The 19,309-nt window shown below is 52.2% G+C and overlaps 5 protein-coding genes across 7 annotated transcripts in view; 3 read left to right on the top strand and 2 right to left on the bottom strand.

Moving 5' to 3' along the window:
* The first annotated feature begins 345 nt into the window (after positions 1 to 345).
* Positions 346 to 1,320, top strand: LOC128854561 (feather keratin Cos1-1/Cos1-3/Cos2-1-like). The gene is made up of 2 exons (XM_054088525.1): positions 346 to 382; positions 677 to 1,320. Exon 2 carries the CDS (start codon positions 698 to 700, stop codon positions 1,001 to 1,003), a length of 306 nt encoding a protein of 101 aa, XP_053944500.1. The 5' UTR covers positions 346 to 382; positions 677 to 697; the 3' UTR covers positions 1,004 to 1,320.
* Positions 1,321 to 3,666: 2,346 nt separating this feature from the next.
* The window catches only part of LOC128854515 (feather keratin Cos1-2), a 172,099-nt gene continuing 156,456 nt past the window's right edge, over positions 3,667 to 19,309 (bottom strand). The window contains exons 1-2 of one of the 3 annotated variants that reach the window (XM_054088258.1): positions 4,537 to 4,716; positions 3,667 to 4,164 (exon numbers count right to left, since the gene is read on the bottom strand). In XM_054088258.1, the coding sequence (XP_053944233.1) occupies positions 3,838 to 4,164; positions 4,537 to 4,701 (492 nt within the window). In that variant the 5' untranslated portion in view covers positions 4,702 to 4,716 and the 3' untranslated portion in view covers positions 3,667 to 3,837. The other 2 variants (XM_054088259.1, XM_054088261.1) reach the window with 2 other exon arrangements.
* On the top strand, positions 7,463 to 8,437 carry LOC128854529 (feather keratin Cos1-1/Cos1-3/Cos2-1). Its single transcript, XM_054088277.1, has 2 exons — positions 7,463 to 7,499; positions 7,794 to 8,437. The coding sequence occupies exon 2, from the start codon at positions 7,815 to 7,817 to the stop codon at positions 8,118 to 8,120; it is 306 nt and encodes a 101-aa protein (XP_053944252.1). The 5' UTR covers positions 7,463 to 7,499; positions 7,794 to 7,814; the 3' UTR covers positions 8,121 to 8,437.
* Positions 12,255 to 15,654, bottom strand: LOC104061479 (feather keratin Cos1-2). The gene is made up of 3 exons (XM_054088033.1): positions 15,643 to 15,654; positions 13,360 to 13,461; positions 12,255 to 13,005 (listed from the first exon to the last, which is right to left on the bottom strand). The coding sequence occupies exons 1-3, from the start codon at positions 15,652 to 15,654 to the stop codon at positions 12,679 to 12,681; spliced, it is 441 nt and encodes a 146-aa protein (XP_053944008.1). The 3' UTR covers positions 12,255 to 12,678.
* Positions 15,754 to 16,855, top strand: LOC128854534 (feather keratin Cos1-2-like). Its single transcript, XM_054088282.1, has 2 exons — positions 15,754 to 15,884; positions 16,104 to 16,855. Exon 2 carries the CDS (start codon positions 16,125 to 16,127, stop codon positions 16,428 to 16,430), a length of 306 nt encoding a protein of 101 aa, XP_053944257.1. The 5' UTR covers positions 15,754 to 15,884; positions 16,104 to 16,124; the 3' UTR covers positions 16,431 to 16,855.

A 19,309-nucleotide genomic window follows, 5' to 3' on the forward strand; every position in this document is an offset into this window, starting at 1 on the left:
GAGTGATAAAACACTCCTGGGATAGACCCAGGTGCACAACACGTGCTCGCATGGGATGCCAACAGCTCCGAAGCCAATCCTTCCTCATATATTAGATGTTTCTGCCCAAGAAATTTCAGACTTCTCATCCCAGCACGTACAAAAGCCTTCATGTGTGAAAGCACAGGGCATCAGGCAGGAAATGAGAAGGCAGCAGGGCAGGAAACCAGGACACAGCCCATGCCATTACCTGGGATGCTTTGTGTTTGACTGGAGCTTGTCAGAAAATTGTCCCTTCCCAGAGGGAGGCTCTGGGCCTGAGGCAGAGCAGGAGCACTATAAAAGGCAGCCCAGCTCCCTGCTCTCTCATCCACTTCTCTCCCTTCCTCTCCTTGGCAACCAGGTGAGTGTGAAGACCCTTCTCGTCCTCCTTCGAGGCCACGTCTGTCCTCGATGTCTGTCTCAGCTGCTGAGGGCTATCCTAGTGCAGGGCTGGGAGCTGCTTCTGAGGGAGAACGGAGAGGGAAGGGCAGAGCAGGTCTTTCCCAGAGAGGGGCTGGGAACTTGGTGAGGTATCTGCTGAGCACCTCTTGTGCAGCATCTGCTGGGCCTTGAGGTGCCTTGTCTCCCCCGGGCTTGGGTTCAGTGCTGCTGCTCAGCTGTCTCTTACTTCTCTTTCCTCTCTCCTCTCTCGCAGGTGCACCTCCAGCCCCAAGCCATGTCCTGCTGCAACCCGTGCCAGCCCTGCCAGCCCTGCGGCCCGTGCCCGCTGGCCAGCAGCTGCAATGAGTGCTGCGTCCGGCAGTGCCAGGACTCCGTTGTGGTCATCGAGCCCTCTCCCGTGGTGGTGACCCTGCCCGGACCCATCCTCAGCTCCTTCCCTCAGAACACCGCCGTGGGCTCCTCCACCTCCGCTGCTGTGGGCAGCATCCTCAGCTCTAACGGAGTGTCCGTCTCCTCCGGGGGCCTTGACCTCTCCTGCATCACCAGCGGCTACTGTGGCACCAGATGTCGGCCCTGCTAAATATGCTGGCAACCTCTCTGGACAAGAACCTCTGAAGACCTCACCACTTGGTTCTGGACAGGAGATAGAGCTTAGAGGCATTGTCTTTAGCGCTTTGAGCCATTGTTTCATTCTTCCACTCTTTTCTCTCTTTTTACTTTGCTCTTGCCTTGTCCCAATGCCAGCGTAGTGCGGACCTGTTTGCCTTCGTCCCTCAGCAGGGAGGGCAGAATGACACCCTGCAGGAGCTCCACCACATCACGGTGACTGCCCGTGGTGCTCCATGGGAGCCATCTCCTTTTCTTCTTTAGACTCATTAAAGTTTTGCTGCATCCATACCAGGGCCTCTGAGTCTTCCTTGTGCCACCATTCTTCCTGCCTCCTCAGCAGAAAAGGTGGCTTTTGGTGCGGTATTGAGTTGGGTGCAACAGAGGAGCATTTCCTATTCCCCATGGAAGGAGAGGGTAGGACTCAGCGCACTGGGTTTTCTTTTGTGCCCTGACCCCTGGAGTTGTGCAAGTTCCTCCTGGTTACTCCTGAGCCCATGGCCGTCAGTCCTTCCAGTTTTACTGTACCTTTTCCCTGACGGGTCATGAGCTCTGATTCCCGCAGCACGTTCTGTGAATGGAGAGATCTAGATTCCATTAGGAACGCCAATCCTTATGGCAGGTGGAAATGTGCTACACTGTGGAGCTGATGAACATGGCATACAATGGCTGTGGGGATGGTAGGAGAAATCATCTCTGCTAGAGCTCAGAGCCTCTTCTTCCTTGTCTTCCCAACCGTCTCCAGAAGGAAGAGGCACAGAATGCATCCAAGAGCAAAGATAGCCTGGGCAAGTCCCCTGTACTTCTGTCCTCCATCTTCTCACACACTGCCTGTGTCCAAATCCTTCAGAGTGGGCACCCGTGGACAGGACAGGCCACAAATACCCATCGCTGAGATAGGACTTCTGTAAAGGGAGCGTGTCTTGTGGAGGAATCACGGCACAGCAAAGGAAACCAATAAGAAGGAAAGAGAAGAAGAAAGAAAGAAGGAATAAAGACAGCCCAAAAGAAAGAAGCTCTTATGGCCCAACCCCAGTCCTGTAGTGTCCGTTGCCTCACCAAAGACCCTGATTTGTTTTAACCTGCTGTGACAAGCAGGGCAATGGAGAGTAGGAGGGAGTAAGAGACATGTGTGGGGTGAAGTTTCTGCCAGGGACAATTTCCTGAAGCAGGAACCAAATCTCCTTGGCTGCACAGCACCAGAGCAATGGTGGCTCATGGCTTGGTTGGCATAATTTTCATTGGGTGAAAAACTGTCTGTCTAGCCAAGTCCAGAGAGTTGTGTTGAGCTGAGCTGACTGCAGTTGGTGGCTGGTCACAAGTGGTTTTCCCCAGGCCTCAGTATTACAGTCCGTTCTGTTTAATATCTTTATGAATTATCAGATTAGGAAGGTTGGTAAGTTTGTGGACGACAGCAAGCTGGACAGGAGTGTTGATCAGCCCAAAGACAGGAAGACTCAGCAGAGGGATCTGGATAGGCTGGATTGATGGTCTGAGGTCAGTGGGAAGAGGTTCAACAATGCCAAGTGCTGGGTCTTGCACTTGGGTCAGAACAGCCCCATGCAACACTCCAGGCTTGGGCAAGAGTGGCTGGAAAGCTGGTTGGAGGAAAAGGCCCTGGGCTTGCTGGTCAACAGTGGTTGGACATGATCCAGCAGTGGCCCAGGTGGCCAAGAAGTCCGAAGTCCAACAGCATCCTGGCTTAGATCAGCGGTGGTGTGTCCAGCAGAAGCAAGGAATGGATCGTCCCCCTGTGCTCGGCACTGATGAGGAGGCCAAACCTCAAATCTTGTGTTCAGTGTTTGGACCCTTCACTTCACAAAAGACATTGAGGGGCTGCAGTTCATGTCCACGGAAGGTGAACAGAGGTGGGGAAGGATCTGGAGCCCTGGAGTTCTAATAGCGTCTGAGAGACCTGGGGCCGTTTAGTCTGGAGAAGAGGAGCCTGACGGGAGACCTCGTCACTATCTCCAAGGCGTGAAAGGAGATTGTAGTGAGGTGTATGTTGGTCTCTTCTCCCAACTGACAAGACATAGGACTTGAGGAAACGACCTCCAGTGTCCCCAGGGGAGAGTTAGACTGGGTGGGAGGAAAGATTGCTTGACTGAAAGAAGGTGAAGGTTGAGTCGGTCAGTGGTTGAGTCTGAATACGTGGAAGTGTTGAAAGAACGCGTGACGGTGGCATTGAAGGACATGGCTTTGCAGATATGGTGGGGTGGGACTGATGGGAAGAGTTGCTGATGCTCGAGGTTTGCTTGAACCTTTATGGTCCTATGATTTCCAAAAAGCCAGAGGGGCTGACAACATCATCCAGTGGCCTCCCAACGACAGGGGCTCCACTGTTTTAGGGCGGCAGTTGTTGGGCTGCCCATGAACACAATATGCTCCAGGGCCAAGAACTCCAGGCCCATCTGGGAAGAGCTGAAGTGAGACTGGAAGGACTGATGGCCATGGGCCATCTCCAAGATTCATGGCAGAAAAATACAACCCAGTGCAGTGAGTCCTGTCCTCTCGTTCCTTGGGGACTGAGCAAGGCTCCTCTGTGGCTTTCCACCCAATTGTCTCCAAAAAGCCCCTTTTCCCCTGAAGAGACTGTAACAGCTGACGGAGAATAAAGGAGGACTGAGAAGCCCAGGCTTGGATGCAGCACGGCTTTAATAAGCAACAGCAAAGGAAAGAGACAGAGGAGAGTGGAAGAGGTGGAAAAAAGTGGCTCAAAGCTCTAAACACAATGCCTCAAAGGTCTTCTGTCCACCACCATGTTCTGAGGCTTTAGGAGGTTCTTCTGCAGGTTTATTTCCAGCAGATTTAGCAGGGCCGACATCTGGTGCCACAGTAGCCGCTGGTGATGCAGGAGAGGTCAAGGCCCCCGGAGGAGATGGGCACTCCGTTAGAGCTGAGGATGCTGCCAACAGCAGCGGAGGTGGAGGAGCCCACGGCGGTGTTCTGAGGGAAGGAGCTGAGGATGGGTCCGGGCAGGGTCACCACCACCGCGGAGGGCTGGATGGCGATGGTGGAGCTCTGGCACTGTCGGACACAGCACTCGTTGCAGCTGCTGGCCAGCGGGCACGGGCCGCAGGGCTGGCAGGGCTGGCACGGGTTGCAGCAGGACATGGCTTGGGGCTGGAGGAGAACCTGGACAGAGAGCAGAGAGGAGTCAGAGCACGCAGACGTGTGAGGAGCAGATTGCCCCCAATCCATCACACCACTGCAAAGGGGTCAAATGGATCTGCTGACTTGGGAGGTAGAATGTTGCCAGTGTGTCCAAGGGCTTTCTTGGCCTCCTCCAGAGAGAGTTTTGCAAAGCGTCACCAGCCCCAGAGAGGCTGCTGCCTATTTCTTCAAGGAAAAGCCTCTTCACACAAGACCCCAATACAGGTTGTCAGAGAAATTTGCCCATCTCCCCCCTCCCATGATAAGCAGCACCGCAACCCAGCAGAGGATGGAGGAGCAGGAACCTGCATGACCAGAAAATAGAAGGACAGGAGGCAAGGGCTTCAGACTCACCTGGTTCCCAAGGAGAAGGAGGTGAGAGAAGTGGATGAGAGAGCGAGGAGCTGCTCTGGCTTTTATGGTGGCCCTGACCTGCCCCAGGCCCAGACGCAGCTTCCACGGAAGTGGCAATTTTCTAAGGTGCTCATGGTGGTCGGAAAATATCCCAGCTAATGACATGGGCTGGGTGCTTGTTTTCCCCAACCCTGCCTGTTCATTTCCTGCCTTGTGCCATGCCCCTTTCCTCCTGGAGGCTTCTTCTGCATGCTGCGATGGAGACGTTCCAGGATTTCTGGGTCAGGAATGTGTCAGTGCCAGGAGAAGACTCAGTTCAAATGCCGCATGGGTGCCACCTGGGTATTTTAATTCCCTCCCTGCCAGCGCAAAAAGCATGTTTCCCAAGGGAGCCTGCCTGCTGCCCTCCCCAATCTCGAGGAAGCATTTGAGAGTCCCTTCTGGCCCTCAGGTCAATTACACTGCGGGCAGAGGAAGCAGCAGCCACCTCACGGCTTGCATCGAGTCCATCAGGTAGCAGCAGTGGTTGAGCGGCAGGATTGGAACTCAGCTGTATCTGGAAGGATTTGGAGCTGTCATTCCTATTGGGCTTTTGCTTCAGCTGTGGGGCCCCATTGACACTGCTAAAACCATACAGGTGCTCCACGGATGAGCCACGTTGCGTTGCCATGGGTACCGTTCAATGTTTAACTCCTCATATTTCCAGTGAGCACATATGGCAGGATGCAGAGCAGAGAGTTGAGAAGAACTTGGAGGAAGGAGTGTGAAGCAGCCCTGCAGTGTCTGGAAGTGCCCAGGTGAGCTCTGTTCCCCATGTCTGGTTTCAAGCCCCATTGATCAGCAGGTGTGTGCAAGATGGGAACTAATTGAACAAAGCAACAGGAGCAGAAACTTTCAGCAGGGTGTGTAGCAACTTTCAGGCTTCCTGAAGGCAACTCTTAGGTCAGGATTGTGCGGTGAGAGGGGTCAAGGAGCTCCGGCACGGGCAAATAGGGCCTGCATTCCCACTTTTGCTCTACCTTGTTGTTCCCTATCCAGCTCTCCCAACTCCAGCACTGGCCGTGCTCCAGACACACACCATCCTTCTTCTGCTCGGCCATCACCAGCACCCTGGCACCCTGCCATGCACAGGTCACAATCTCACTGCCTGGGGAAGTTAATCTTAGTACGGACGCTCTGACTCCACCATTTGCAACCAGGCAGGCTGGTGAGGACAACTGCCATCCTGTTGTTCCTCAATGTGTACATGAGGGGTTTCATCATATCTCCTAAGATGCCATAAGCTGGTAGAAGAGAGCAGCCATGCTGTACAGGGTGCGCTGGGAACCTGGAGTCAGGTACGGGTACCTAATAAATGTTCATCAGTCTGTGTTGGGCAGGGAAAGTGGAGTAGGACAATGTCTGTGCAGGGCACAGATCTTCAGGATGGCAGAAATCATGCTGATGTAGGAGGTGAGCATGAGGATGAACCAGCTCATAGATAACAACCCCACATCAAGGAACATCCCCTTGTCGTTCAGTTCTGTGTCCCTGCAGGGCAGCCTTAGCATGGCTGGGATGTGAAAACCAGCAGGGAGGATGTAGTGTCCTTAGTTCCTTTAGCCCCAGGCAGGGCAGGATGGGAGAGTGGTTTGGAGGGTGGAGTGCAGGTCAGACACACGGTCACCTCTACATGTGGGCCCTGCAGTCCACGAGGGCTCCACACCACCACACATGGCAGCAAGACAAGTAGCGGCTCTCTCTGTATGTGAGATGCTCTGCTCCCTTCATCAGCCCTGTGGCCCTTCGCTCTTCAGAATGGTCATGTCTGTCTCGTACTGGGGAAGCGGGCACCAGGCACAGTCCTCCAGGCCTGACCTCAGCAGTGCTGAAGGAAGAGGACAGATCACATCTCCCGAGCTGCTGGCAATGCTTTGCTTAATAGAGACCAGGATACTCCGGTCTTCTTTGCAAGAGCGGCACATTGCTTGCTCGTGATCAACTGGGTGCCGGCCAGGAAGCCCAGCTCCATGTCTGCCCAGGTGCTTTCCATCTGGGGGGCCCAGCAGGTGCTGTTGTGTGCGGTTGTTGTCCAGGGGCAGGACTCCTTATTGAATTTCATGAGGTTCCTGTCCAGTCATTTCTTCTTCTCCTCAGAGACAGAAGGGGGGAGCAAGAGAAAAGGATGGGGCCTATCTGTGGGGCCTTCCTTCAAAGGGGCCTCCAGGAAAGATGGGGACAGGCTTCACAGCAAGGCCTGTTATCACAGGACAAGGAGCAATGACGTTAAAGTAAAGGAGAGGAGATTTAGACCGGAAGGAAATTTTTGCAATGAAGGTGGTGAAAGGGAGGTGTCCCAGGGAGGCAGCAGAGGGCCCATCCCTGGAAACATTCAAGGGCAGGTTGCATGGGGATCTGAGAAACGCGACTGAGAAAAAGACGTTCCTGCTTCTGCAGGGGACTTGGACCAGATGACCGGTAAATGTCCCTTTCATCCCGGAGAACTCTGTGATTCTACGTGCAGTGATTCTTTGTCATGTGGGATTCCTTGGGCATCCAAAGAGAAACACAGGAACGGTGCCCATTTTCCTGACAACTTTGTCACAACCAAGGCCACAGCAATGACCCAGGCATCCATCAGCTGCCTGCACGGGATGCCACCAGCAGCAAAGCGGAGCCTTCTGCCCATACTTAGGTGTTTCTGTCCCAGAAATCATCGGGCTTCTCATCCCGGCACGTACAAAAGCCTTCATGTGGGAAAGCACAGGGCATCAGGCAGGAAATGAGAAGGCAGCAGGGCAGGAAACCGGGACACAGCCCATGTCATTAGCTGGGATGCTTTGCATTTGACGGGAGCTTGTCAGAAAATTTTCCCTTGCCCAGAGGGAGGCTCTGGGCCTGAGGCAGAGCAGGAGCACTAGAAAAGGCAGCCCAGCTCCCTGCTCTCTCATCCACTTCTCTCCCTTCCTCTCCTTGGCAACCAGGTGAGTGTGAAGACCCTTCTCGTCCTCCTTCGAGGCCACGTCTGTCCTCGATGTCTGTCTCAGCTGCTGAGGGCTATCCTAGTGCAGGGCTGGGAGCTGCTTCTGAGGGAGAAGGGAGAGGGAAGGGCAGAGCAGGTCTTTCCCAGAGAGGGGCTGGGAACTTGGTGAGGTATCTGCTGAGCACCTCTTGTGCAGCATCTGCTGGGCCTTGAGGTGCCTTGTCTCCCCCGGGCTTGGGTTCAGTGCTGCTGCTCAGCTGTCTCTTTCTTCTCTTTCCTCTCTCCTCTCTCGCAGGTGCACCTCCAGCCCCAAGCCATGTCCTGCTGCAACCCGTGCCAGCCCTGCCAGCCCTGCGGCCCGTGCCCGCTGGCCAGCAGCTGCAATGAGTGCTGCGTCCGACAGTGCCAGGACTCCGTTGTGGTCATCGAGCCCTCTCCCGTGGTGGTGACCCTGCCCGGACCCATCCTCAGCTCCTTCCCTCAGAACACCGCCGTGGGCTCCTCCACCTCCGCTGCTGTGGGCAGCATCCTCAGCTCTAACGGAGTGCCCATCTCCTCCGGGGGCCTTGACCTCTCCTGCATCACCAGCGGCTACTGTGGCACCAGATGTCGGCCCTGCTAAATATGCTGGCAACCTCTCTGGACAAGAACCTCTGAAGACCTCACCACTTGGTTCTGGACAGGAGATAGAGCTTAGAGGCATTGTCTTTAGCGCTTTGAGCCATTGTTTCATTCTTCCACTCTTTTCTCTCTTTTTACTTTGCTGTTGCCTTGTCCCAATGCCAGCGTAGTGCGGACCTGTTTGCCTTCGTCCCTCAGCAGGGAGGGCAGAATGACACCCTGCAGGAGCTCCACCACATCACGGTGACTGCCCGTGGTGCTCCATGGGAGCCATCTCCTTTTCTTCTTTAGACTCATTAAAGTTTTGCTGCATCCATACCAGGGCCTCTGAGTCTTCCTTGTGCCACCATTCTTCCTGCCTCCTCAGCAGAAAAGGTGGCTTTTGGTGAGGTATTGAGTTGGGTGCAACAGAGGAGCATTTCCTATTCCCCATGGAAGGAGAGGGTAGGACTCAGCGCACTGGGTTTTCTTTTGTGCCCTGACCCCTGGAGTTGTGCAAGTTCCTCCTGGTTACTCCTGAGCCCATGGCCGTCAGTCCTTCCAGTTTTACTGTACCTTTTCCCTGATGGGTCATGAGCTCTGATTCCCGCAGCACGTTCTGTGAATGGAGAGATCTAGATTCCATTAGGAACGCCAATCCTTATGGCAGGTGGAAATGTGCTACACTGTGGAGCTGATGAACATGGCATACAATGGCTGTGGGGATGGTAGGAGAAATCATCTCTGCTAGAGCTCAGAGCCTCTTCTTCCTTGTCTTCCCAACCGTCTCCAGAAGGAAGAGGCACAGAATGCATCCAAGAGCAAAGATAGCCTGGGCAAGTCCCCTGTACTTCTGTCCTCCATCTTCTCACACACTGCCTGTGTCCAAATCCTTCAGAGTGGGCACCCGTGGACAGGACAGGCCACAAATACCCATCGCTGAGATAGGACTTCTGTAAAGGGAGCGTGTCTTGTGGAGGAATCACGGCACAGCAAAGGAAACCAATAAGAAGGAAAGAGAAGAAGAAAGGAAGAAGGAATAAAGACAGCCCAAAAGAAAGAAGCTGTTATGGCCCAACCCCAATCCTGTAGTGTCCGTTGCCTCACCAAAGACCCTGATTTGTTTTAACCTGCTGTGACAAGCAGGGCAATGGAGAGTAGGAGGGAGTAAGAGACATGTGTGGGGTGAAGTTTCTGCCAGGGACAATTTCCTGAAGCAGGAACCAAATCTCCTTGGCTGCACAGCACCAGAGCAATGGTGGCTCATGGCTTGGTTGGTGTGATCTTCATTGGGTGAAAAACTGTCTGTCTAGCCAAGTCCAGAGAGTTGTGTTGAGCTGAGCTGACTGCAGTTGGTGGCTGGTCACAAGTGGGTTTCCCCAGGCCTCAGTATTACAGTCCGTTCTGTTTAATATCTTTATGAATGATCAGATTAGGAGGGTTGGTAAGTTTGCGGACGACAGCAAGCTGGACAGGAGTGTTGATCAGCCCAAAGACAGGAAGAGTCTGTTGGTGGCTGCATTGACAGGCAGGGATGCTGCAGTCCTTTCCTGTTCATCCAAGGGCTCTCTTTGAGAGAGGATGTGGGTTTTTTCCTTCCCTCCGTCCCAGCACAACAAAGAGATTTCCCTAGGGATGCTGCCTACTGACCTGCCCAGTCCTGAGGAAGCATTTGAAAGTCTATTTTGCATCACTAACACCCCCACTTCAAATAGTGTGGGAGCAGAGGAAGCAGGAGCCACCTCAGAGTTCATGATAGAGCAGTGCTGTGTCATCAGGAATGAGTAGAAGTGGGAACAGAAACCAAGGCCCATTTGGCAGATGCCAAAGAGGATCAATGACAAAACAGTGCTGACAGAATTTAAAAGCCTCCTCTCTGGCTTTTGATTCTGGGCAGGTTCTGGGAGCGTTCCTCTTCGGCAGTGCTGGAGGACACAGGCATTGCAGGAGAAGGTTTTTCTTCCTTCTCCTCAGCCTCCCATCTGATCCCAGAAGGACAGACACTGCCCGCACCCAAGGGCAAGTCTCTCAGAACCCAAGGCTGATCTCTCAGAACCGCACCCAAGGGCTGATCTCTCAGAACCTCCAGCAGCATCGGGCTCCTCATTGAGGGAAAACAGTGCTTTGGCTCCCTCTCCTCAGAATGTGCTCTAATGCCACAAGGCCAGAGGTGAGCAGAGACCACAGCTTCATGGGATCGTGGAATGGTTTGGGTGGAAGGGAGCTTTAAAGGCCACCCAGTCCCACTCCCCTGAAATGAGCAGGGACACCACCAGCTAAATCAGATTTCTCAGAGCTTCATCCAGCCTGACCTTACGATGTCTTCTTACCACCTCCCTGGGAAACCTGCTCCAGTGTATCACTGCCCTCAGTGTAAAATATGTCCGCCTTCTCTCTAGTCTGAATCTCTGCTCTTTGAGTTTAAAACCATTCCCCCTGGTCCTGTCGCTACAGTCACTACTAAATGTCTGTCCCCATCCTTACAGGTCCTCTTTAGCTACCGAAATCCTGCAATCAGGTGTCCCCAAAAGCCTCCTCTTTCCAGGCTGAACAACCCCAACTCTCTCAGCTTTTCCCCACAGTAGAGGTGTTCCATCCCTCAGATCGATTTTGTGGCTTCCTCTGGACCTTCTGCAACAGGTCCATGTCTTTCCTGTGTTGAAGGCTCCAGAACTGGACACAGGACTCCAGGTGGGGTCTCACTAGAGCAGAGCTGAGGGGCAGAATCCCCTCTCTCACCCTGCTGGCCACAGTTCTTTTAAGGTAGTCCAGGATACAGTTGGCTTTGTGGGCTATGAGTCCACATTGTTGGCTCATGTGGAGCTCCTCATCCACCAGTTCAGACAAGTCCTTCTTCTCAGGGCTGCTCTCAATCCATTCTCTGCCCAGCCTGGACAGATACTGGGTTTTGTCCCAGTCTTTGTGCAGGATTTTACACTTGGCCTTGTGGAACCTCATAAGATTCACACCCGCCCAATTCTCCAGCTTGTCTAGGACCCTTGCTTGACATCCTGTCCCTGAGCTATGACAACCACACGACTCAGCTTGGTGTCACCTGCACACTTATAGAGGGTGCACTCGGTCCCACTCTCGATGTCATTGAGGGAGATATTGAACAGTATTGGTCCCAGAAGAGACCCTTGAGAACAGAACCCTCACCATTCTCCATCCAGGCACTGAGCTGCTGATCAGCGCCCTCTGGATGCGACCATCCAACCACATTCTCATCCACCTAAGAGTCCTCCCATCACAAACATATCTCACCAGTTTAGACAAAAGGATGTTGTGGGGACTGTGTCAAAGACCTGAAGTGACAGGGTGTGATAGACAGAGTGCGATCAACAGGCCATGAGCAATGTAGATTGCCCCATGGATGATTCATGTTCCATTTCTATCTGTGCTGTTCCACGTGGAACTTCTCACATTGCTATTATCAGTGGAATTGTGCTAATCTCGATACCTGAGAGTCTGAGGAAGTCCTTTATTCTCATTGTGACTGTGCTGGGTTATTGTTGGTGCAAGAAAGCATGAGAAAGAGAGGCAGAGTGGCCCTGAGCAGCTGAGGCCACGGACTCTGCATTTATGGGGTGATGTAAGTAGTTTGTTCAAGGGTATAAATGCTGAGCCCCTTGCAGCAATTGCTGGGAAACCTCACCCAGGAATGGGCACAATGCTTGGAGACCCGAACCCAGTAACTGGGAAAGCCTTTCCCAGTCCTCGCTGTGAAAGAAAGAAGAAAGGCCCCTCCGCAGAACTGTGGAACTTTATCAAGATAAGGAAGCAATTGGTGATGGCTCTTTGTTAATCACTGTACTTATTCTCTTATGCTAATGAACAGATGCACTGCCTTTAGAAGCTCTTGCTCTTACCTTGTTGTTGTACATTGTTAAACATATTTTACCTTCCCTGTTGAAATAACTTATGTAAAACTTGATGTCACAGACTATTTAGAGTTAATTTTAGGAGGAATGTCTTCCTCAGTTCCAAGAAAAAGGGATAGTAAAGGAACCACTGTCCTGTGTCCCACCTGCTCCTACCTCTGGGAATGATCAAAAGACCACTTGTGCCATCACCTTTCCTCCCACCACCCAAGACAATGCCTTTTCTTCTTTGACAACTCAAGACAATGACACACAAAAAAAGAATTGCATGGGGGCAGAGGCTGGAATGCAGAAAACTTTAATGGCTCTGAAAGGGACAGTGAGGTAACTTCAAGAGGAGGGGGCAGCCAGAGCAGGGAGAGTATCGGCAACTCTCAAAGTCTGTGCCCATTGGTCACAGCAGAGATTCCACAGGGCATCCATCTGCTGCTACGTGAAGGGAGAGGGGTCAGCAGATCCTCCATGATGGCTTTGAGGGTCTCGTAACGCAGACAAACAGGTGATAAGAAAGGGATGGGAGAGAGAGGAAAGCTGGGAAGTCAGACTGGCCATGTTTTCAGAGAGCCCAAGTTGCCCTTCTTTGCAAGGGCAGCACTGGATCCTCGGCTTCTCTGAAAGCAACGGCTAAGAGCTCTGTCCGTAGATCAGAACTGAGGTCTGGATTCCTGTGGGTCCTTATCTAGGACATCATCAGAGGCTTTAGCAGGGCCGACATCTGGTGCCACAGTAGCCGCTGGTAATGCAGGAGAGGTCAAGGCCCCCGGAGGAGATGGGCACTCCGTTAGAGCTGAGGATGCTGCCCACAGCAGCGGAGGTGGAGGAGCCCACGGCGGTGTTCTGAGGGAAGGAGCTGAGGATGGGTCCGGGCAGGGTCACCACCACGGGAGAGGGCTGGATGGCAATGGTGGAGCTCTGGCACTGTCGGACGCAGCACTCATTGCAGCTGCTGGCCAGCGGGCACGGGCCGCAGGGCTGGCAGGGCTGGCACGGGTTGCAGCAGGACATGGCTTGGGGCTGGAGGTAAACCTGGACAGAAAGCAGAGAGAAATCAGAGCACACAGACATGTGAGGAGCGGTTTGCCATCCATGACCTCATTGCGAAGGTGACAAAGGCAATCTCTGCTGAGATGGGACGTGGAAATTGGGCAGTGAGGCAAAAGGCCAAGAGCCTCACCCAGTTGTGGCTTTCCAAACTGTCACCAAGCCCAGTGAGACTGCTATTTCTTCAAGGAAGAGCCTCTTCATGCAAGACCCCAACTCAAGTTGATTCAGAAAACTGTCCTATATACACCCTCTCAGGCACCACAACCCAGCACAGGATGGAGGAGCAGGAATCTGCATGACCAGAACAGGGACAGGAGGCAAGGGCTTCGAACTGACCTGATTCCCAAGGAGAATGAGGTGAGAGAAGTGGATGAGAGAGCAGGGAGTTGGGCTGTCTTTTATAGTGCTCCTGCCCTGCCTCAGGTCCAGAGGCTCCCTCTGGGGAAGGGAGGGAAGGGAGAATTTTCTCACAAGCTCACATCAAATGCAAAGCGTCCCAGCTAATGGCATGGGCTGTGTCCTGGTTTCCTGCCCTGCTGCCTTCTCATTTCCTGCCTGATGCCATGGACTTCCCACATTAAAGCTTTTGAAAGAGTTGAGATGAGAAATCTGAGGGTTTCCAGGGCAGAAACACCTAAGTATAGGCAGAAGGCTCAGCTTCGGTGATGGTGGCATCCTGTGCAGGCATCTGATGTGCACCTGGATCATTGCTGGGGGCTTTTTTGTGGCAAAGTAGTCAGGAAATGGGCACTACTCCTGTGTTTCTCATCTGGGGGCCCCAGGAACAGCTTGTGGGTCCACATAGGATGATAGAGTACTCTACTTTGAACATGACTTTACAGGTCATCCAATTCAACCTTCATGCAAGAGCAAGGATGTTTTAATTTAATCTTTTTACTCAAAGCTCCGTACCCCTGCCCTTCAATATTTCCAGGGACTGACCTGCCCCACTGCCCTGGGCAACCACTGTATCACCACTCACATTGTCAAAACTTTCCTCTGTATCCCCACTTTAAATCTCCCCCATCTCTCCCTGAAGATCACTCATTGAACACATTTTCTGCTGCAAAGGTTTGACCCTCTCACAATGCTGACTGTGCTCTCTGCACAGTTTTGCTCGGTTCACTTCCCTTGTCTCCTCTCTGTACTGTCACTGAGGTCTTCAGGCAACACCATCAGCCTCTCTGGGGCCTCGTCCTTCCCGGGGTACGTGAGTCCTCTTCTGCCTGTGTGTTCCCCAGCATCTCCTCAGCAGAATCTACAGCTGATTTTATGTTTCTTTTTGTTTGTTCTTGTGTCTCTGCCTGTCACTGTGCCCATACATATTTTTGCAGGACTCTCTGTGGGGCTCATGAGCACCCACCTGTCTGTTTGTCCTTTATGACCCTTGTGAGGGCACGGGCAGGGCTCAGTAAGGAGACTGCCCTGGTGTGTGCCATAAAGAACGGTGGATGGAATGGAATCTACAGCCGAATGGTGGTGGCTTTGACCTGACAGAGAACCAGTAATGGTCCTGGAGAACTGGCAATGAAATGTTGCTGCCTCTTGTGCCCTTCAGTTCTTGCTTTGTAAAGGCAGAAAAGCCAAGGAAGCCCACCGACATAAGTAGGTTGCACAACTGAGGGCTGCCCCTTCCTTTTGGAGACCTTGTTGAGATCACTGCCATTTGGTGCTGCTGGCAAGGTTCAGCCAGGGCCAACTCCTCTTCCCATGAGAGCTGCTTTCAAGCTCCAGTTCTAGTGCTTCACACTCTACTTACTCAGTAACCTGAGTTACATCTCTAGCTGCGACACACCTGTGCCTGTGCTTGGACAAGGGCCCCACTGCTTTCAGGTTGGACCCTCACATGTGCATGACTTCCCAGCTCGACCTGAGTCCAGCCTCAGATCTGTGAACACATATGGTGATCGCTGGCCATTGTTGAACCCCGAATATTGTCACGAGATCTTGCCCTGACCTAGATTCCCTGACTTCCCTTTCCAGCCTGACTTCGGACAAAGGTGAGACCAGAGCCAGAACATGAACAGAGTAACCTAAAAGTCTGTGCATGCTTTCAGAGCTCTGATCTTACTGGAGTTTTGGAGAGAAATAGGAAATGCTCTCATGTCTGGGGTGAGAGATAGCAGTTTGGATCTGATAATAATGATAAATTACTGTTGTGCTATTAATTGTAATGGTAAACTGATCACAGGGTCATGGAATCACAGAACCATATGGGTTGCAAAAGACCTCTAAGATCATCAATCCAACCTCAAACCCTCACTGCCAAGCGCACCACTAAGCCATGTCCCAAACCTCCACACCTACAGGCTTCCTAAAACCCTCCAGGGATGGAGGCTCCACCAATTCCCTGCGCAGCCTCTTGCAATGCTTGACGATGTGTTTGCTTGACAATATTATTAGGAAATAATATTTCCTAATATCTCATCTAAACCTCCCCTGGCACAACTGGAGTCCATTTCCTCTCATCATATCACTAGTTACTTGTGATAAAAGTCCAATACACACTTCCCTAAACCTCCTTTCAGGGAGGAGCTGCAGAGAGCAACGTCATGAGCTTCTCCCTGTACTTCGGGGTTTTGACCCAGAAAGATTCAAGCCTCTAATCCCGGCACTTACAAATGCCTCCATGTGGAAAGTCCATGGCATCAGGCAGGAAATGAGAAGGCAGCAGGGCAGGAAACCAGGACACAGCCCATGCCATTATCTGGGATGCTTTGCGTTTGACGGGAGCTTGTCAGAAAATTGTCCCTTGCCCAGAGGGAGGCTCTGTGCCTGAGGCAGGGCAGGAGCACTATAAAAGGCAGTCCAGCTCCCTGCTCTCTCATCCACTTCTCTCACCTCCTCTTCTTGAGAACTAGGTGAGTGTGAAGCCCTTTGCTCCTGTACTTGTTCTGGTCATGCACGTTCTTTCTCCTTCATCATGAACTGGATTGTGATGCTGCTTGTCAAGGGAGGGTGAAAAAAGGAAAATTTCTGACTCAGGATGTGTTTGGGACTTTGCAGTGGAGAGATGGGTTTGTGACAAACTGCTCCTCACACGTCTGCGTGCTCTGACTCCTCTCTGCTCTCTTTCACAGGTGCACCTCCAGCCCCAAGCCATGTCCTGCTGCAACCCGTGCCAGCCCTGCCAGCCCTGCGGCCCGTGCCCGCTGGCCAGCAGCTGCAATGAGTGCTGTGTCCGACAGTGCCAGAGCTCCACCATCGCCATCCAGCCCCCCGCAGTTGTGGTGACCCTGCCCGGACCCATCCTCAGCTCCTTCCCTCAGAACACCGCCGTGGGCTCCTCCACCTCCGCTGCTGTGGGCAGCATCCTCAGCTCTAACGGAGTGCCCATCTCCTCCGGGGGCCTTGACCTCTCCTGCATCACCAGCGGCTACTGTGGCACCAGATGTCGGCCCTGCTAAAGCCTCTGATGATGGCCCAGATGAGGACCCCCAGGAATCCAGATCTCGATTCTGAACTAAGGACGGAGCACTGCTTTCAGAGAAGCTGAGCATCTAGTGCTGCCCTTGCAAAGGAGGGCAACTGAAGCCCTGAAACCATGGCCACAATCTGACTTCCCAGCTTTACTCTCTCTTTCCAATATCTTACTTGTCTTCTGTTCTTCTGGGCTATGAGACCCTCAAAACCAGCGTGGGGGATCTGCTTACCCCTCTCCCTCCATGTAGCAGCAGAAGATGCCCTGTGGGATCTCCGCTGTGGGCAATGGGTGCAGAATTTAGAGCTGCCAGTGCTCTCCCTGCTCTGGCTGCCCCCTCCTCTAGAAGTGATCTCACTGCCCCCTTCAGAGTGATTAAAGTTTTCTGCATTCCAGCCTCTGCCTCCACGCAATCATTTTTTTGGTGTCATTTTCTCAAGGGGTCAAGAAAGAAAATTTTTTTTCCTGGATGGTGGGAGGAAAAATGGTGGCAAAATTTACCACTTTTTTCTGTCAGAGAGGAAGTGGAGAGTGGGACACAGGACAACAGTTCCCTTCCAGTCGCTGTCTGTTGGAGCTGAGGAAGACACACTCTTCTCAAGGCAGTTTGATCAGGCCCTGCATTCTGGTATTAGGCCCTTTACATGGCCCCACACTGCATCCTTGCATCTTCGCTTGAAACATATGATTCTGATGGTTGGACACTTAGGTGGGTGAGGATGTAGTTGGGTAGTCAGATCGAGGTGTATTGTTCAACAGCTCAGTGTCTGGATGGATGTCTGTAAGAGGTGCTATCCCTAAAGGACCTGCTCTGGAACAAATACTGTTTAATATATCCATCAATGGCATCGTCAGTGGGCTTGAGTTCACATGCAATTTTGCTGGTGATACCAAGCTGTGTGGTGTGGTTGGCACACCTGAGTGATGGAATTCCATCCAGAGGGACATGGACAAGCTGTAGAAGTGAGTTCAGGTGAAACTCACCAGGTTCCACAAAACCAACTGTGAACCTTACAACACCCATGGTGGAAAATCTGGTATCAATACAGACTGAGGTATTGAGAGCAGCCCTGATGAGAAGAACTTGGGGCATTGGTGGGTGAAAACATGTACATGATCCAGCAATGCGTGATCACAGTTCACAAAGCCACATGAAAAGAAGCACAGCCAGCAGTTCAAGAGAGAGGATTCTGCCCTTCTGCTCCACTCCAGTGAGATCTCACCTGGAGTCCTGCATCCAGCTGTGGAATCCTCAGCACAGGAAAGACATGGATCTGTTGGAGTAAGTCCAGAGGAGGCCACGTAGTTGGCCCCCCCTGAACATCCTTTCCTGTTGAGGTGCTAGATACTGATTTAATGGATGGACTCTTCCTTGGATAAGGAATTGCTGGATGTTCATATTCAGAGAGTAGAGATCAACAGCCCAATGTCTAAATGGGGATCCGTGACAAGTGGTGCCCCTCAGGGGTCTGTACTGGGACCAGTGCTGTATAATATTTTCATTGATTATATAGACAGTGAGATCAGGAGGACCCTCCATAAGCTTGACAATGACCGCAAGCTGAGTGGTGATGTTTTCATGACTAAAGTAAGGGATCTCATCCAGAGGGACCTGGACAAGCTGGAGAAATGGGTCTGTGTGAACCTCTGTTCAATAAGGGCAAGTGCAAGGTAGTACAGCTGAGTTAGGGCAATCCATGTTTTCAATACCATCTAGTGAACGGCGTGATTTGGCAACCTTGCAGAGAAGGGCTTGGAGTGCTGGTTCATGAGAAGCTTAACACAAGCCACCAATGTGTGCTCACAGCCCAGAAGGCCAAGCATATCCTGTGCTTCATCAAAAGAAGTGTGTCCAACAGGGTCAATGGAGTGGATTCTCCCTGTGTGCTCTGCTCTGATGAGACCTCATCTGGAGCCATGTGTCTAGTTCTGGAATCCCACACATAAGAAAGACATGGAACTGTTGGAACCGGTCCAGCGGAGGCAACACAGATGATCCAAGGACTGGAGCACATCTACTATGTGGACAGGCTGAGAGAGCTGGGTTTGTTCATCTTGGAGAACAGAAGGCTCTGGGGAGACCTAAGAGGAGCCTACCAGCACTGAAGGCGGCTATAAGAAAGCTGGGGGTGGGGATGGGGGTGCACGACAACAATTTTTTACAAGGGCCTGGGGTGATAGGATGAGGAGGAATGGCCTTAAATTGCAAGGGGGAAGATTTAGATTAGACATCAGGAACAAATTCTTCATGATGAGGGTGGACAGGCACCAGCACAGGTTGCCCAGGGATGTTGCGGATGTCCCCTCCCTGGAGATGTTAAAAGTCGAGTTGGATAGAGCAGCCTGGTCTAGAAGGAGGTGTCCCTGCCCCTGGCAGGGGCATTGGAACTGGAAGGACTTTGATGTCCATTTCAACCCAAACCATTCAATCATCCTGTAACCCTCTCCCATCCTAGGCTGCAGATGAGGAAAAGCAAGTGCAGAGAGATTAAGAATTCTGCCTTTCCAAAGACAGGGGCAGAAGAGGCATAGACCAGCCTCCCTGAGACACCTTCCTGTGCAAAATCCTGGCAGTCTCTCCATCCTTGATGGTAGAGTCACATCAGAAGATACAGTGTCGCAGAATAGAATAGAATAGAATAGAATAGAATAGAATAGAATAGAATAGAATAGAATAGAATAGAATAGAATAGAACAGTTGTCAGCAGAAAAGGAGCTATTCCAGTTCACCTGCCAGACCACTTCAGGACTGATCAAAAGTTAAAGCGTGGTATTAAGGACATTGTCACAATGACTCCTAAACTCTGAAAGTCATGGGACACTGACCTCCTCTCTGAAAAGCCTGTTCCATGGTCTGATCAGCAT

Source organism: Cuculus canorus, chromosome 25, assembly GCF_017976375.1.
Source record: "Cuculus canorus isolate bCucCan1 chromosome 25, bCucCan1.pri, whole genome shotgun sequence".
NCBI classification, from domain to species: domain Eukaryota; kingdom Metazoa; phylum Chordata; class Aves; order Cuculiformes; family Cuculidae; genus Cuculus; species Cuculus canorus.

What these genes read in the sequence shown, in the direction of transcription:
- LOC128854561 (XM_054088525.1), top strand. Translation starts at nt 698, where the DNA reads ATGTCCTGCTGCAACCCGTGCCAGCCCTGCCAGCCCTGCGGCCCGTGC.
- LOC128854529 (XM_054088277.1), top strand. Translation starts at nt 7,815, where the DNA reads ATGTCCTGCTGCAACCCGTGCCAGCCCTGCCAGCCCTGCGGCCCGTGC.
- LOC104061479 (XM_054088033.1), bottom strand. An exon ending in TCATTCTCCTTGGGAATCAG is followed by an intron (nt 13,006 to 13,359) that starts GTCAGTTCGAAG and finishes CTTTCTGTCCAG; the next exon opens with GTTTACCTCCAGCCCCAAGC.
- LOC128854534 (XM_054088282.1), top strand. Translation starts at nt 16,125, where the DNA reads ATGTCCTGCTGCAACCCGTGCCAGCCCTGCCAGCCCTGCGGCCCGTGC.